Raw genomic sequence first — 15347 nt, forward strand, 5'->3', positions numbered from 1 at the left:
TTTGCTGTGGTTTGTCAGTTTAGTGTCTTTAGAGGGCGCTGGTTGCCTACTACTTTTGCAGCTTGACACTTGGGGCTGTCACCGTGACATCCTTGTAATAATTTGTTTATTAAAGGTTTGCACCTCGAGATAAGAGGCTTACGTGCGGTTTCAGCGGTTTTTAAAGTGATCAGACTCCGTTTTAAGAAAGTGACGCGTTATTCAGCGTATTTTTTCGGCGTTGGGACGACTTTCGAAAGCAGGACTCAGCCGGGTACAGTTATGTTACGTGGCCCCGTCAGCTGACAAAAGTGCACAATGACCGAATTAATAATTTCCCGTGGGGATACCTTCCCTCGAGCCCTCCTGGACACGTACAGGGCGAGTAAAAATATTGATTTCTACAGCGACCTTAGTTCGAGCAAAAGTGACGAGTTGGTGCTACAAAACCCGGTTGACATCCCTGTAACTGAGGAGATCCATCATGGGCACTCAGAAAACTTGCTGGACACTGGATGCGGGTCACCGACGAAAGAGGACTTTTTAGATAAGCCCGACTTGTTGATACCCAAGTATCGGAACAAGCGTGCTTCAGTTTATGACCGTGTTGATCCTGAGGATAGCATTAGGGATATAGTCAGTGAAAATGACTTTTACAGGTAAGTTGGTGACTTGAGTTTTTATACAAATTTAAGTCCTGATGCTTTGGTTCAGGTTTGTCCTTTTCAAAAAACATTATGACAAGTATTTGCATTTGTCTCAGAAGTATGAGGAAGCAAGGAATATTGCCTACTACTTAGAGGAAAAATATCATGAAGTCAAGGTAAGAAACTTAGTAGTATTTGAAATTGTCTTTTTTCTAAGTATTTGGAGTTTTCAAGTTTGTATTTTACAATAATTGGAACTTAAAATTTATATATTCAGTAGTTGTGTAAGTGGAGAACATATCAAGGTAATTCAATGCAAAATTCATGTTATTTGTCATGCACATAAAAATGTTCTAGTTTAGTTTATGTAAGTGGTTTTTTCCCTACATTTACTGCTATGTTTACTGGTCAGTAGAAGAGCTAAATTCAATCAATACATTTAATCAACCTTGTTTTTTTTTTATATATATAGGTAAACTATTTCAACATGTTATTTATGATTTTTTTGTGATGGACTACGTAGTGTTTGCCAAAAAGTTAAAATAAGATTGTGCAAATCATGTGAATCAGTTTGGTTGAAATTTAATATTTTACAGATTTCTTGAGGTAAAACATTTTGATGTTTAGTAGTTATTTTATGCTCATATTACTGGCAATAGTTTATGTATTTGATAATGTTTATCAGATATTTTCAATCTGATAATGCTTTTATCACCATCCTGTCATGTGGGAGAACAATTTTATAATTTTAAGGTTCACCAAACCATTGGATTATCTAAAATAATGAAGCACTTAAAAGCAAGATAATTTTTTCATTAATTTACATTGAAGCTGAACAAAGATTAAGTTCTTATACCTAATAGAGCTGGAAGAAGGAGAGTATGCTTTATAAGACTTATTCAATCAAGGGTGTAGTCTTTCTTTTTAAGCAGGTTGTCTTAAAGTAATATTTTTAATACCTCAAATTCTAAAAAGTGCATTTTAACATGTTTTTTTATAAATAATTTATTTTTTTTCCAATGTCAATACAACAAAATCTATGTGAACTTTATAGCTATTCTATACAGACATTTTAGATTGTTTGCAAGAGGAATTATAGACCCATTCACTTTTAAATTAACTTAAATTAGTGAACAAAGATGCACTTGATTTGATCCAGACCATTTTAACACTTTGTCAGTGCTCTTTATGTTCACACAAAAACATTATTGTTTAATGGTTACGTTGATTTAAATGGGCTTTGAATTTGTCTACTTTAGTTTAAAATAATGAATGATTATAATCATTATGTTGCAAGATATTTATTTAGTATGTAATTTGATGATGGTAACTAACCTAACAGGGATGCTTCCAGTTTTGTCTTTTCTAGATCATTGAAAAAATTCCAGATTAATATAAATATTATATTATTCATCCTAATGTTTATTGACTGAAACTGCTAAAAATATGATTATGGTGGACTATTTTTAAAAAATAAACCTGAATGATTGAAGCACTTTATCACATGCTTACTAAGCTGGCCAAAGGTCAATGTAGAATATTTAATAATAATAAAACATAACAGCTGCTCTGGTTTGAATTGAAAAGTGTCAAAATAGCTAAATGTTTGTTGAATGGCGGATTATTTCACTTTTTAAGAGGGTATATGGATATTTATTGTACCTGATATCTGAAACAACGTTAGGTATACCTATACTGACTTTAATGACAATATTTTACTCCAGCCATATCAACTGTAGGACAATAAATCATAATTTGATTGATTAATTGATTATTTTGAGGTTTCTAAGTACTTTCAAGTTATTAGCCACAGTTAGGGGCATATTATTGTTTTTTACTTATTTAGTTTGATTAACAATTATTACTTTAATTTCAATTCGTAACAAAAATTACATTCAGGGGTAACAGTTGCTATACCTGCTGGAATTTCAAATACCTATAAGGACATTTATATGATTCTCCTGTTAATCCTTCCAGTAAAACAATAGGTTTTCTTTATTTATTATCTGTCTGACATCATATCAATGTCTGTAGTGACTAATAATTAATAATTTTTTTACAAATATGTGAAAAAACCGATTTTAATTTTTAGTACCTAATACTTAATAAATATAACTGTTTATAATATTAATTATAATTAGAGAGTTGTTTGAGTTTCAGAATACATTGTCAAGTCAAATAAACCAATTGTGTGTTTACGTGATTACTTACGCATTAAATGTTTATTTGATGTTCATGAGAAAGTGCTTTGTATAATGTTTAACTCACATTAATAATATTCAGAGTGTCCCAAATTTGATGTTGTTAAAATTACTGATCAATAATATGACATAATGTTCTCTTTCACATCACACTCTTTGTTTGGTTTAAAACCATCTAAATGGTTGCTCCTTTTGTTGTAAATCATAAAAAAACCTGAAACTCAATAATACCTAAAAGACAACCACATCTTGTCTAAACAATGTCAAGGACGGTGGTATTGTTTTAATCCACTCATTTTCACATCTTTGTTTGGAGCCTGGGAAGCAGAATTTATTTATTTTACTTTTTTTGAACAACAGACTGAAAGAGATGATCTTATTCAACAAAGAGAGGAAATTGCCAAAAGACTGGAATCAAACGAGTGCCTGTTGAGGGAGAAAGAAGACGAGGTTTTCATCAACTTGGAACGTGTCATCTACCTTGAAGAGCAATGCGACAAGGTATTTGGTTTATACTGATGCATTGTATGTAAATTTCCTATGTAAATTATTGATATTCTAGTTGAGGGCGGAAAAAGAGAAACTGCTAGAACAAAAAGCGTTAATTGAGAAGGAACGTAACCAAACTTTAAGACTGGTAAGGACTAATTTGTGTGGCTTTGTGTGTGGTTAATTGCATTTTTGTTGCAGCTTCAAGAACAAGCTAAAGAGTCTGAATATAATAGACGGAAACTAGAAAGAGCGCGACAAGAAGTGGTTCATCATTTAACTAGAATCAAAACAGAAAAAGAGTATTTGGAGCGAGAGGTGGGTTATTGCTTCTCACTGTAAACCGTTCGGATTAGTTCAATAATTTGTTTTGCAGAACGATAAATTGAAAGAGGAATTGGAAGCGGAACGGAAGGGATTGGTTCCTTTCGGTTCGCGGGTCAGGAGGAACCCAACCTGCGCCTCGGAATTTCCTGCAGCAGAAAGACGGGTAAGTTTCACCCACGTAATACCAGTTGCGACATTTAGCTCTTTAGTTTAGTAGCATGTTGTCATTAACCTACAATTTGATCATAAAACGTGACTGATAAATAAATGTTCGGAATGCAAATCGGGCATGATGGTTGAACAGGCTTTTTGATATATTCTTGTCTCGTTGATCGTACGTGAATCAGTACGGGTTAACTGATTTCTTGAGGGCTTTTTGTATTGATTCTTTTCTATTGATGACTTAATATCGCGCATACCACAGCTGGCTAATTTATATGGTAATTGGTTTAGTGTGGTCATTGTTTTCACGGCTTAGTAGCTGCAAAAGTGTTTTTTGCCTGTTAGTATAAGAATAACGGTGATAAATAGTTAAGGCCGGTTGCAAACGTGCATCTTTCACCGGCCCCTGGGTGCATTCGAATCATGGGTTACATAAACGGCGGAAGTAAGCGAGGTCGATGAAATTCTAGAAACTCTTCACCGAGAGAGGATTTACACTTGACTAACCAAAAAACCACGAACTGCATATAGCTCTCGGCTGGTACATAACACACTCCATTGTGTTTTTGTTCAGTATATGTTTCTCTTTTGAATTCCGCAAATTAACATATTTTTCAAACTTAAACAACTCATTGTTTTCTGGTCGACGCGTAACAACGGCTTTCGTGTGAAGCTTCAAATCGTTGATTTTTTATGGTTTTCTCCTTTTGGGATCTTCGAAATTTCTTTTCCTTTCCACCAAGATTGTTTCACGCCATTTCGTATTGCTAGTCGGCTTCTGTTTAGTGGTAAAATTGCCACGCTAAACCACCGTTTAAAGACGGAATTTTAACGAGGTTGCCTTCATTTCTATTCTTAGTTGTAACGTAACTGTGTGTTGGTTTTTTTCTTTAACTCAAGTACCATTAAAGTGTTTGGTTCTTGTTTTAGGTTTGCTTTATTGTAAGATTTATGCTTGTCTTGCCAGATGCGCGTTTAATTTAAGATTTAGAGTCTGGTGCATAATGACAAAGGATACCTAGACTGAATTTACCGAATTTACCTACAATGCCAATGAAATAAGGATGGTTTTTTACAAACCCGATTAAATTTACATATGACCTCATAATTTATTCCATAGAAATTAAAGTAATTTAAATTATTTATATTCACTATTGTTATTGACAGACATTCAAGGATAGTTACATACATGCTCCAATCAAAATTAACTGTTTTTACCTTTAACATCACAAAGGGGAGTTTCTCAGTATTTTCCGAATTTAATTTCTGGGACAGCTTTTCAAAGTAATTCAAAGTGGACCAATTTCATTTTGAAACAGATAAATTTTTAGTAGTTAAGGCATAAGACTCCATCTATCACAATCACTTTAGGTACAAGGATGCCATCAAAAGTTTTACAGTGACTTGAATCATGGACTACAGTGTCAAATTGGTACAATCTCTTTCCAACTTTTGCTAAACAATATTGAAGTATCTGCATTGATGGATCTGCATTGCAAGACCCAAGTCTAGGACCAGAAATTATGATCATCATGTTTACTTTTATTATTAAGACTCTGATGATCCAACATATAAAAACAAGTCCTGTTTCAATTTCTTCACACAAATCATGTGTCTCTAAACAACAAAACGGTTCCTTTATATTATTTATAGCCTAAGGTAGGCGAACCACTTTTAATTTATTGAACGTAAATTCAAGCTATAAAACTTTATTAGTTTGCAGATATAAGGAAGCAAGTCCGGCTTGTTTACTACCGTGTTCAATTTTAAGGATACTATTGCCGAAGTGGACGTTCTAGTTAAAAACGAGAAGCTCAAAAAAATCGACGCTTTAATTACGCTTTCACCCGTAGTCGTTCCGATTTCGAGATCGGATTTTAACATATCCGCGTGCGGAATAAGCGAGGAAATGCCAAAATCGGCCATTTAACGATTGTTGTTATTGAAGTAATCGGGGCCAATGGGGCGAATCCGTTATCTTTCCGTCTTAGTTCTTAGTACCACTTTATAAATAGATTGGCTTTGATCTGCTATAATTGCACCATATACATTAGCAAACGTATACTGGATTACTTCTAAAGCAAGCACATACACTGGTTGTGTTGCAACATATTATCTTTGCTGCGTTTAAATGCAATAAAATTTTAGAACTTATTTTATCTGTAAGTACTTGCAATTGCCTGGAAAGATATAAATAAAGTTTCATAACAGTATCTTGACATGAGGCAAAGATCTTAAAAATGGCTGGACAGCTCTTGATAATAATAACCACTTGTGGGGTTAAAGTATTGATGACACTAATAACAAACTTGGTTGTGTATGCTTGCTAAAAATGAGATTGTTTGGGGTGGATTGCTATAATCTTTCTGTCAAAATAGGTCACCCTGTGTATACGCATATGAAACTTGCCGGTGTATCAGGATTAGTGCAGCTGAACTGGATATTACTTTTGATGAGCTTAATGTTCCCCAAATTAATTTCCTGTCCTGCTAAATACAAATCAATCAATAAGGTGCAGGTACTTATGATTAGATAATAATTTGTAAAGTTATTGCACAATTTTTCTGTGTATTTACTTGATGTTTACATAGTTTTAGTAAAATTGTTGCATGATTTTCTATTTTTTTCGCAATATACTATAAACTAACTAACTAATAACATTTGAGCGCAACATAGAGTTTTCTTTTCAGGTTGTAGATGTAAAATCATCGGAATTTCAGGGTTCCACCTTGGCTTCTCAGTTCCAAAAGGCGGTAGAACACCTGGCCAATTGTAAACAAAAGAAATGTTCGGTCTGTGCATACGCTAAAGCGTCTTACAAAAGGATTACCCCTTCTCGACACAAGTACGATTTACTTTATTACTTGGCAACATATAAAATGACTTGTTTTCAGTCGTAAACTGTTCGGGTGCTTGCAGACTCCTTTCTTGGAAATGCGCAACATGATAAAACCACCCAGGTCCCCCATGCACTGCGGCGAAGGTGAGAGCCTATCGGAGTGGTTCTGTCCTGTTGCCGACACTTCTTGTCCTTCAGGTTTACTTTCTAAACCACAAATTTTCTGGTAGAAAAAAACGTGTTTTGCAGGTGTTGAGAGCGAGTGTTCGTCTCTTAGCGTGCCTTTTGCTGAACTGTCCATGTCCTATATGGATGATGTTTCTGACTCTTCTTCGAGTTACCTCCGAGACAAGGAGGACCAACTGGACGCTTACAGTCAAGAGAACCGGAATAGTTTTAGAGGTACACCAAACATCATAAGGTTTTTGAAAGTGGTTCAGTGGGCGGGGTTTAGGGTTCGGCAGCGATTCCGGGTTCTCCTCAGACCTTTGCGAGTACAAGAGCAACGCGACCACGCCCAAGGATAAGTTCAGCCCGAACGGCGCTTTGGACGAGCAGGAATGTGCCAAATTGACGCGCACCAAGTGGACTGCCTCGTTTCGGAAGATTATCCGTAGGATTAAAAAGTAGTAAGGCTTTTGATTGATTTGTTTTTACTGCGGCGGCTTGATGGACTTTTCTAGTCTGGTGGCACTGTCTAAGTTTCTTCACTTGAAGAAAATTGTTACTGAAAATTTGTTTTTTTAAATATGTGTGGGTGTTTTAAAAGTTCCAGTTGACTGACTTAAACAAAACTGTGTTGCATACAAAACACCCTAAATAAGTTATTAATAAAACACTAAAAAGTTAATACTAGCCAAATTGGATATTGTCTGTTGATATATTGTAGCTAGATCATAAAAAGTAGATGTTGTAGGCGAAAGGAAAGAACCTAAACGCAATTTTGCCGAACCTAGTATGCCAAAATAATATGAATAGTTAGACTATTAATAATCTTGCCTTTAAATCCTTTCGCAATTCGACATTTAGGATTTGATCCTTTATTATTGTTTCGACAGTATTTCAGAGTATTTAAATTGCTCCGTCTACAAGCAATTACTTTAAATCTTAATTTTATTTTTTTAAATAACCCTTATGGCGTGTACTTAACTTTAATTCTCTAATTTGTCCCTCCTTTCTCATTATTTTCACTGTAATAAGTGTCAATTAGGAAGGTAGTTAAACTGTTATCGATCATCGTTTTCAGCTGCTAGGGTTCGAATAATTTAATAGTTTTACTCGGTACATTCCATCACGTTGTTAACATTTTATAGTGATTGTTATCACGGTTTATCGATAATAAAGAGTTTTCAGTATATCGATTTTTTATTACTGACAGCAAACTTTCTTTTAATTACTATATTTATTATGGAATTAAACAGCTAAATTGGATACACATGAATCAATTTGACCTTTCTTTATAGTTCAAGCAGGCAAGTCAATTCGACTGTTGCTTTTACAGTTTGCTCAACACTTGTCTCCTGACCTTAAATCCTTAAAAAAAAATTGAAAAGTAAAGTAATTTTTCCATTGTAAACTGAAACCTGCATTAAAAAATTATAAATGTTAAATAAATAAAATAGCAATGGAACACAAGTTTTACAAAAGCCTCATCCCTACTACCTAACTGTCATTTTATTTATTAAGTCACTCAAAGTCAGTAGTACTGCCAATTGTCAAAAAAAGTTTTGTTTGTTTTGGTTTTAATTTTAAAAAGCTTGTTAAATCTGTTCCAAAGAAAATAAACAACATAACTCAAAAATATGAGTGAAACTGAGGACTCACGAGAAACAAAAATCACTTTCAAACCTAAAAAACGCAGAAATCTACGCCAAAAAATGAAAACAGATGAGAGTGAGGAGGAAGAAGAGACTGCGGAAATAAGGTAACAAAACCAACCCTAATAAAAACTGTATTCACTTTCAACTTCCAGCAATAAGTTACTTGAAATGAGAGAACTCCAAAACCTAAGAAAACGACCCCATGGAGTAAGCATAATAGGGCTTGCCTTAGGTACCAAAGTTTCATCTGAAAGTGAGGTTAGTTTAAAGTTTCTTTACTTTGTGCCCCCAAAACATTTAATTATAATCGTAGAAAGACCCATTTAAAGTTGAGGCAGGAGGTATGATCAATATGCAAGCACTGAAAGCTGGTAAAGTCAAACAAGTGGATGATGCTTATGATACTGGGATAGGAACTCAGTTTTCTGTTGAAACTAATAAAAGAGATGAAGATGAGGAGATGATGAAGTTTATTGAAGTGGAATTGTCGAAACGGAAAGGAAAAAGTGACAAGGAAGAGCCTGAGGCATCATCCAAGAAGAATAGTTATTTAAGTCCTGAAGAGGCTGCTTTGAGGGCTGTTCCTGAACATTTAAGAGGATCATCAGCCAAGAGGTTACATTTTGTTTCAGTTGCTAGTTAATTTTCTTAAAAAATGTTTGAAAAACAGATCAGAAGAAATGTTGTCCAATCAAATGTTGAGTGGAATACCAGAGGTTGATTTGGGAATTGAGGCTAAAATTCGCAATATTGAGGCCACTGAGGAGGCAAAATTGAGACTGTTATGGGAGAAGCAGAACAAGAAAGATGGTCCATCTCAGTTTGTTCCTACTAATATGGCAGTTAATTTTATACAGCAAAACAGATGTAAGTAGGTTACCAATTAATAAAGGCACTATTAAGTTGTCTTTTTGGGGTTGCAGTTAATGTGGACCAAAATGAGGTCACAAAGAAAAAAGCCAAAGTTGAGGCTGTTAATACTAAACCAAAAAAGAAAGATGAGAAAGCCACTGATGATTATCATTTTGAGAGATTTAAGAAGCAGTTTCGACGTTAATTTACACATTACTAATTTATTGTAATTATATTTGTAAATATTTTTAGTGTTTTTCTATTTAACATTTTTACCAACTAATGTAGATCTGACAACGTCGCATTAAATCAGACAGTAGACACTAGACAGATGTCATTGTTTGCATGTTTTCGACATTCGACGCTGTTTCCGCCATTTGCATTTCGAATCTGCATTGTTTAGTTCAAATAAGTGTATTCGGTTAACAATCTCACAATTTAGACTTAATAACTTAATTTTACGATAAGCAGTATTCGTAAATATCGTTTTTTATCAAATAAGTAAGGGTAAGTACAGCAGGGGCGACCAAACAATAACCGGCCGTTTCCAACCTAACTTTCTGGTTTAGATGGATATCCGACCAAACAACACGATTTACATCAACAACCTGAATGAAAAAATCAAAAAGGATGAGCTGAAAAAGTCTCTTTACGCAATTTTCTCGCAATTCGGCCAAATTATCGATATCGTGGCCTTAAAAACGTTAAAAATGCGGGGACAAGCCTTTGTAATTTTCAAGGAAATCCAGAGTTCAACCAACGCCCTTAGGTCCATGCAGGGCTTTCCTTTTTATGACAAACCTATGGTAAGTACCGGGAGTAGATGGTTGAGCTTTAGTTAACACAATCGGATGTGCATTGCACCAGGCACATTTAAACTGTTTGCTTTACAGAGAATTCAGTATTCTAAAACTGACTCAGATGTCATTGCTAAGATGAAAGGTACCTTCCAAGAGAGACCTAAGAAGGTGAAACCACCCACAAACCGTGATGAAGAAGCTCCCAGAAAGAAAAAGAAGAGCAAAGTTGGTTTTGACTTCAAATTCTAAGCTTACTTAGTTAACTTTGGTTATCTTTTAGGACCCCAATAGAGTAGCAGCTAATGCTGAACAGCCTCCTAACCAAATTCTGTTCTTGACCAATCTCCCAGAAGAAACTAGTGAAATGATGTTGTCCATGCTTTTCAACCAGTAAGTTATTTATTTGCATAATCAATTCCAAGAAAATAACAAACAACATTTATAGGTTCCCTGGTTTTAAAGAGGTGCGTTTGGTGCCCAACCGGCATGATATTGCCTTTGTTGAGTTTGAAAATGAACTTCAATCTGCATCAGCCAAGGATGCTTTACAAGGCTTTAAAATAACACCAACACATGCTATGAAGATTTCATTTGCAAAGAAATAAATAGTTTAAGCAATATTATTTGTTTGTAAATCCCTGTTAAAAATGTTAGTGACCTGTGGTACAAAACATCTAAAGTGGTCTTTTTTATCTTGTTATTTTGAAGAAAATAATTTCAGTTCTATGAGCTTTGCATTTATACCTCTGACAGAGCTGAAAAATATAAAACTGCACTAGGAAGACTTGTAAATTAAATGTATTACAAAACATTAATATATAGACAATAAATTATGTACAATAGAAACAACCTTGTTCCCAATGGCTGGAACACTAATAAACAGTCAGTCACAATGTATTCCACTTCTTTAAAGCCAGTTTCTTAACAACAGACATGTGAGTAAACCGCGCCAACTTATTCATCCTGTTAGGGGTACAAAAAGTCCGTTAAAACCTACATATTTGGACACTTAAACTACATCCTAAAGCCTGATATGGCGCAACACCCGAAGACAACAGCTGAAAACCCCATCCCGACCCAGGCAATATTAATCGTCATCTATCACAAACCCTGTTCGGCCCTGCTGGGAATGTTGGTTCCTCTGGAGGATGTTCAAACATTGATTGAGACAGTGCAAGCTGGCTGCCGATGTAGCTTTAAGCAGGAGCAGGTTATGGTCAATAAAGAATTTTCCGCCGGCAGATTCGATTGCTCTGCAGAGGGCACTGTCCGCTTGTTCTGTTTGGTGGAGTTGTGCCCTTACACATCCCAACGCGTCCAAGACTGCCAGGTGCTCTTTAGGGGGCAGAGAAGGACTGTTTGCTGATATTGTCTGAAATTTAAACAACCTAATTATTTATTAATTTATCATATGGCTATTAAACACATTAAAAGAGAACTTTAAAAATGTAAAACATTACTAGAATATAGAATTGCAATACAATATAGAACATAAAATAGTATAAAACGTATTTTCAAAGGTTACAAACGAACATCTAGTCTATCGACGTTGGGGTCGCCATCAGGAAGTCTTCTGGTCTACCATTATATGGTCGTATGGTACATTCTTCTTTCATTTATGTAAAGAGTATGCACATCTGCCATGTTATTGAGTTCTGATTCTGTTAAGCATGGACCATGTTTTACGTGGTAAATCGAAACCAGGTGGCTTGTGGGTGATGCACGGCATGTTAGTGTTTTGTTGTGCAGTCCATGCGTTTGTAAGGTTGAACTCATCTTCCACACTTTATCTTTCCTATAATCTTAGGATCTCCTGACCATAAGACACATTTCACTCACTTTCTAAATTACCTTCAAGAGCAGAACAGACAAAGCTAACGGTTCTTCTCAGGACCTGTTGACTAGAAAACTCGGACCCTCTGTTCGAATTTGTCACTTAAATATAGAAAGTATAAGCTACTCAAAGAGCCAGTATCTATCAAAACGGTAAGACAAAGTAAATTAAATTAAATGCTTTAATCTGTGTATAAAAGCTATTCAGTAGAGTGATCACAGCGGTTTGAATAAATTGAACAATAAAGTAGATAAATGATGCATGGCAAGATATTGTTTGCTTTAACAACTTTTGTGGTCGACGTTTTTTATCTATTTTACAATATTATAATAATTTTATCAATCAAAACAGGAAGGCAGAGGATGGAATTCTACTATTAAAATTATTATAATTAGACAGTGAAATGATTATGCATACAAGTGCTGTTGGATAAACTTGTAAAATACAATTTCGGACATTATATCTGAAACAATATTATGATTATGACTTAACATAATTAAATCCCATATTTGCCCCCAGTTTTATTAAGAGCCTACACTAAAACTCCCATTTCCAATAAGACCAAGTTACATTAACGTAACCTATTCAAAATTAATTATTAACAATTAATGCTCATTTCCTTAACTAGATGACTACGTTTCAGACCTGCTTAGAGTTACACTCTCTTATTAAGTTAACTAACCGTAATTACTGACTCATACAAATATTATGTTTAGCTTGATGATAATATAGATATTTTATTATGATGGATACTTTTTCTTCTTAGATAATACACTAAATATAACTCGCAATGTTCTCCATCTAACAAAAGAGATGTCTTACTCAGTAAGGTATACTCTAATAATAAGTGAAAGTTACCTGTTTACTTTTGGATTTTAAACGAAATTTAAACAATGAACTAAACCCTAAAGGTGTCTTATTAGGCTTCATATTCAAAGCTTCAATCAACAAACACTACACACACAGGTGGAAAACGTTTGTATAAACCTTTCTTATCTTAAACAAAAGCGAAACTGATAAATCGGTCACCTGTTCATTACCTATACTGTTATGTAGTACAGAAAAAAACGAACCTCTTTGCTGGACTTGCTTGAGTGTTTATGGTGATCCCCTAAGATCAAGCTCAAGCGCCTTTTAAGTTTCATTTTTCCCCGTAAAGTGTGAAACTGTCACCGAAAACGCCACTTTCACATAATTGACTGCTTTATTAACTGATAAAACTGTTATTTAAGTCCCACAAACAAAACGCCAGGTTTCAGCAGATATACAAGTGGTTCAGGTTGTATAACGCGTCGAGGACGTTGGCGATCTAATATTATTGTTTATTACGTCCTGGCAACTTCTTTTCACTTGCTGTGCTTTGATGTGAAAACGTTCTTTTTCAGACTGGGTATATTAATAAGTAGTCACTTTGAACAAGTTTGTAAAAATCCGCAGAGGCGGCAACGGTGCTTAATAAATTTTCTGAAGCCTTACCATTGAGCAAAGTTGCCGTTCATTAAGTACAGTTTTAAAAGCTTTTGAAATGTCCTGGTATAAAACGCGGAACAGAGGAGTGGGACTGGCCTGAAAACCACAAAGGATGATAGGCCAACTATATTTAGCAGGATTGTTTTATTGTCAGACAGGAATTAATGGCAACTTTGTTAATGAGAATTTATAAATATTTTGTATCCTATTTGAAAATAGCAGAGTTAAAATAGACCACAAGATTACTAAATCACATTTTTTAACATAAGAAATGTTTCAACTAAACCAATAAAATTTAGAAGAGGGTTTGAGACTTGGATAAGCCTTTTCGAGATTTTAAATAGTCTAAAAAAGGTTTGAGCATAGAATTTTAACTGAAAATTCAAAAGTGAGTGTGAAATTTATTGCAAAATTGTCAGTGAGTAAGTAGAATATTATTTGGCTTGAAACCACTTGAAAATAGTGTTTTGCATCAGCTAGTGCTACACAAATACAGTATATGTAGGCTCCCTTATTTGTTAATGTAAATGTTAATGCTTCATGTGTAGTGTCTTCCACTTACATATAATACTCAACCTTCTTGTTAACCAAGTAATAACTAACACTGCTGCTGTTAATGCTAACTTAATATCAACATAATGCAAGATTATTTGTACTAAATAATTGTTTACTTGATAGACAAATATCAACACTCAAACAAATTAACTTACCTTAGTATGAGACTCAGCAACAGCCCTCAAGCCATTAACCCACTCCTGTCGCGCCTTGGCATCAGCTGCTCTCAGTTTCAGCATATCACCAGAAGCACAGTTGACCGTAAAGGTCCTTGAATCCTCTTCACTAACCCCACAATACAATTAGCTACATGTCAAACGCAATTTGTATTTTAAAACTAGTACCTGGGACATATTACAGCTCCAGCAAGATGTAAAGAAGCTCGAGGAACTGCCCCTTCAGGTTTCTCACCTTCACACACATAGTAGTGGAGCAGGCCGGCGTTGGAGTCCACCAAAAAGTAGCGATGCTGCCAGCCCTTCACTACATTGGTGTATTTGTACAATTGGCCCTCAAACTTTCTCTGTTTGGTGTGAAGGTCCATTGCAGACTGCAACAAGAAATGTTGATGGTTTCGCTATAGCTTAAAAGGACATTAGGGGGGCTACTTTAGGACGTTCATTGGGGTTGTCTTGCACCGTGTTTAAGGGTTTTTAGGGTGATTAAGGCCGTTTAATAGTAGAAACTAAAAATTGAGCTTTCTAACCTCAATGTTCTTGTTGTGCGTCATTCGAGCTGTCAAATTAATATTTAGTAAAAATGTAAAAAAAAAGCTGGAGTTTGTTTGAGCACCAGAGCGACAAAGATAGCATATTAAAAATTACAGTGGTTTAGTGGCGCCCTCTAATGTAGTTTAGCGCTGGTTAGTTGGTGCGCAGCAAGAAATCTGTTTTACGAGCTGGAAATTAATTTTAATAGCACCGTTTACCTGTAATGAATTAAATATTTCTTGGATTAGTTAATACAAGTTTGAGACATATTGGCTAAACCTACAGGAGTACTAGACGAGTAAAGAATATACTGATTTAGATGAAAACATAACATTTGGTTGTTAAGGTAAGTTGCTTTGTATCAAACTGTCAGCAGATAGCGCTTCCAGCACTGTTTCGTTTTTAATTAATTAAACAGAAAATGTGGTTGGAGGTTATAAAGTCTTTAAACTTAATAACAATAATAATTATATTTTATCTATAAATTAAAAACTTGTTTCAAATAACGGTTTTCTTCAATTAATATGTATAACACAACACATGCTTCATCAATATTAATTCAATTTTCTAGTTTCTTTATACCTATATGTGCAATTATTTAAACAAAAACGTTTATTAGAAATTGCGGTTCTACACTGAAGTCACGTTTGCCGTAAACGCCA

At 34.8% G+C, this 15347-nt stretch overlaps 4 protein-coding genes across 5 annotated transcripts; 3 read left to right on the forward strand and 1 right to left on the reverse strand.

Annotated features, from left to right (window-relative positions):
- The first annotated feature begins 68 nt into the window (after positions 1–68).
- On the forward strand, positions 69–7999 carry LOC145731737 (uncharacterized). The gene is made up of 10 exons (XM_081983664.1): positions 69–638; positions 694–802; positions 3188–3328; positions 3390–3464; positions 3518–3634; positions 3693–3806; positions 6496–6650; positions 6700–6842; positions 6894–7046; positions 7099–7999. Exons 1-10 carry the CDS (start codon positions 298–300, stop codon positions 7272–7274), a joined length of 1524 nt encoding a protein of 507 aa, XP_081839790.1. The 5' UTR covers positions 69–297; the 3' UTR covers positions 7275–7999.
- Positions 8000–8340: 341 nt separating this feature from the next.
- Positions 8341–9564, forward strand: LOC145731742 (splicing factor C9orf78). Its single transcript, XM_081983671.1, has 5 exons — positions 8341–8568; positions 8617–8722; positions 8778–9079; positions 9135–9331; positions 9388–9564. Exons 1-5 carry the CDS (start codon positions 8447–8449, stop codon positions 9519–9521), a joined length of 861 nt encoding a protein of 286 aa, XP_081839797.1. The 5' UTR covers positions 8341–8446; the 3' UTR covers positions 9522–9564.
- A 105-nt stretch (positions 9565–9669) lies between these two features.
- Positions 9670–10736, forward strand: snf (U1 small nuclear ribonucleoprotein A snf). Its single transcript, XM_081983677.1, has 5 exons — positions 9670–9823; positions 9886–10122; positions 10210–10341; positions 10397–10506; positions 10562–10736. Exons 2-5 carry the CDS (start codon positions 9886–9888, stop codon positions 10719–10721), a joined length of 639 nt encoding a protein of 212 aa, XP_081839803.1. The 5' UTR covers positions 9670–9823; the 3' UTR covers positions 10722–10736.
- A 162-nt stretch (positions 10737–10898) lies between these two features.
- Positions 10899–14782, reverse strand: LOC145731745 (oxysterol-binding protein-related protein 11). 2 transcript variants are annotated; one of them, XM_081983675.1, is made up of 4 exons: positions 14682–14782; positions 14320–14525; positions 14131–14260; positions 10899–11488 (listed from the first exon to the last, which is right to left on the reverse strand). In XM_081983675.1, exons 1-4 carry the CDS (start codon positions 14703–14705, stop codon positions 11204–11206), a joined length of 645 nt encoding a protein of 214 aa, XP_081839801.1. In that variant the 5' UTR covers positions 14706–14782; the 3' UTR covers positions 10899–11203. The 2 variants fall into 2 exon arrangements, with proteins under 2 accessions (XP_081839801.1, XP_081839802.1); XM_081983676.1 differs by having other exon boundaries at positions 14584–14719.
- Positions 14783–15347: the final 565 nt, after the last annotated feature.

Source organism: Ips typographus, linkage group LG7, assembly GCF_016097725.1.
Source record: "Ips typographus isolate SLU linkage group LG7, UJ_Ityp_2.0, whole genome shotgun sequence".
NCBI lineage: Eukaryota > Metazoa > Arthropoda > Insecta > Coleoptera > Curculionidae > Ips > Ips typographus.

What these genes read in the sequence shown, in the direction of transcription:
- LOC145731737 (XM_081983664.1), top strand. Translation starts at nt 298, where the DNA reads ATGACCGAATTAATAATTTCCCGTGGGGATACCTTCCCTCGAGCCCTC. An exon ending in TTGAAGAGCAATGCGACAAG is followed by an intron (nt 3,329 to 3,389) that starts GTATTTGGTTTA and finishes TTGATATTCTAG; the next exon opens with TTGAGGGCGGAAAAAGAGAA. An exon ending in CGACACTTCTTGTCCTTCAG is followed by an intron (nt 6,843 to 6,893) that starts GTTTACTTTCTA and finishes CGTGTTTTGCAG; the next exon opens with GTGTTGAGAGCGAGTGTTCG.
- LOC145731742 (XM_081983671.1), top strand. Translation starts at nt 8,447, where the DNA reads ATGAGTGAAACTGAGGACTCACGAGAAACAAAAATCACTTTCAAACCT. An exon ending in GAAGAGACTGCGGAAATAAG is followed by an intron (nt 8,569 to 8,616) that starts GTAACAAAACCA and finishes TTCAACTTCCAG; the next exon opens with CAATAAGTTACTTGAAATGA. An exon ending in TTTTATACAGCAAAACAGAT is followed by an intron (nt 9,332 to 9,387) that starts GTAAGTAGGTTA and finishes TTGGGGTTGCAG; the next exon opens with TTAATGTGGACCAAAATGAG.
- snf (XM_081983677.1), top strand. Translation starts at nt 9,886, where the DNA reads ATGGATATCCGACCAAACAACACGATTTACATCAACAACCTGAATGAA. An exon ending in GAAAGAAAAAGAAGAGCAAA is followed by an intron (nt 10,342 to 10,396) that starts GTTGGTTTTGAC and finishes GTTATCTTTTAG; the next exon opens with GACCCCAATAGAGTAGCAGC. An exon ending in TTGTCCATGCTTTTCAACCA is followed by an intron (nt 10,507 to 10,561) that starts GTAAGTTATTTA and finishes CAACATTTATAG; the next exon opens with GTTCCCTGGTTTTAAAGAGG.
- LOC145731745 (XM_081983675.1), bottom strand. Translation starts at nt 14,705, where the DNA reads ATGACGCACAACAAGAACATTGAG. An exon ending in GGAGCTGTAATATGTCCCAG is followed by an intron (nt 14,261 to 14,319) that starts GTACTAGTTTTA and finishes TTGTGGGGTTAG; the next exon opens with TGAAGAGGATTCAAGGACCT. An exon ending in TTGCTGAGTCTCATACTAAG is followed by an intron (nt 11,489 to 14,130) that starts GTAAGTTAATTT and finishes TTTAAATTTCAG; the next exon opens with ACAATATCAGCAAACAGTCC.